The following is a 1,367-nucleotide window of genomic DNA, read 5'->3' on the forward strand; positions in this document are numbered from 1 at the left end:
GCAGCCCGACATCGACTCCTTTTTTTCCATGAATCAGAAACTGTTCTGATAACCAGGTGGCAGTATCTCCAAACTCCTCCTACCCTCAGGGTATTTGATGCAGGCTCATTCCTCTTGTTTGTTCTTAATGGTGATTTCTTCTCTTTCTTTTCATAGATTTAACCTCCGGAACAGTACCTCTGCAGATATATTCAGGGGACTTGATGGTGGGAAAAACAAGTGTCATCTATCACACCGATATGGAGGAAATCAGCAGTCTGTTGGCTAATGCAGCCAATCCAGTACAATTCATGTGCCAGGTAACGACTCTAGCAAACAACTGCTTTGGAAACAGTCTCTTTCAGAGGCTAGACAAGTGGACATTAATAACAAATGTTTGCCATGAAGTAGCTCTTCTGAAAATAAGAAACGCAAGATTATTTAGGGATTTTCACATAACCTTAACATCCTTTTTTAGTGAAAGCGTGGGTGCTTTTTCTGTCTCTGGAGCAAATAGCTGGCTAAGGTGACTCGGGCTATCCAACTAAAGAAAAAATACAGTCAATCTACACTCACATTTAGACCTCAATGACTTGAACAGATTGGGATGACAGTGGTTGATATAACAAAGTAATATAAAGAAACAAATTTTTTTGAAATTTGTACCTAAGGATTCTTGGAAAAGATGTGAAAAGGAAGCAAAGATTCACACTAGCTGTGAAGAGCAACATAGAATAAATTATTTGTTCTTAGAATTTATTTCTTTAAAGCCACTCCTCAGTTCTCATGTAATATTTTGCACGGTTAGGGTACCTGAACCCTATTAGAGGGGTAAAGCTTGCCCCAAGCAAGTTCTCCAGATGTGCCGTCTTTGCTGCCTGCCTGCATTTCCCTGATTAGCCATGTAGCAGAAGTCTACAGAGCGGTGGTGTTAGTTACCAGCATACCTTGGGCTGGGGAGACTGTCTTTCTCTCTTTTTAATTCAAGTTTTGGAGCAGTTTGTACTAGGCTATGCCTCTACCTGGGGAGTAGGCATGCTTCCCAGTCTTTGGCTAAGAACCAGTCCAAAAGCCAAACACAGAGAATACACCAGAGCAATTCAAGATGGACTAGTTCATACTTAGAGCAGGAGTGATGCTTAATTGGAACAGTTTCGGAAGTAAGACTATACCTGTCAGGGAAGTAGGAAGTAACGTGGTTTTTTTTGTGTATCTAAGTGCATGAGTGACTTTCTTACTGTATTCTGTCTTGCTCTGAAGTGTACGATTCTCATCTGTTCGGATTAATGATACTTTGTTTCTGGACTAGGAAGCTAATTATGTTCTTTGCTTGACCTGAACATTGCTGCCTTCTGTGTTTATCACAGAATCTTAGGAGTTGGAAGGGA

The 1,367-nt window shown here is 40.7% G+C and overlaps 1 protein-coding gene across 1 annotated transcript in view; it reads left to right on the forward strand.

Moving 5' to 3' along the window:
- LOC104548381 (phosphoinositide 3-kinase adapter protein 1-like) overlaps positions 1–299 on the forward strand; it is a gene marked incomplete at both ends in the record, with an annotated part of 19,824 nt that extends 19,525 nt beyond the window's left edge. The window contains one exon of the mRNA XM_010194386.1: positions 157–299. Within this exon, the coding sequence (XP_010192688.1) occupies positions 157–299 (143 nt within the window). The remainder of the gene's footprint in view (positions 1–156) is intronic.
- Between the last annotated feature and the right edge of the window lie 1,068 nt (positions 300–1,367).

This window comes from Mesitornis unicolor, unplaced genomic scaffold (assembly GCF_000695765.1).
Source record: "Mesitornis unicolor isolate BGI_N332 unplaced genomic scaffold, ASM69576v1 scaffold18131, whole genome shotgun sequence".
Classification (NCBI taxonomy): Eukaryota; Metazoa; Chordata; class Aves; order Mesitornithiformes; family Mesitornithidae; genus Mesitornis; species Mesitornis unicolor.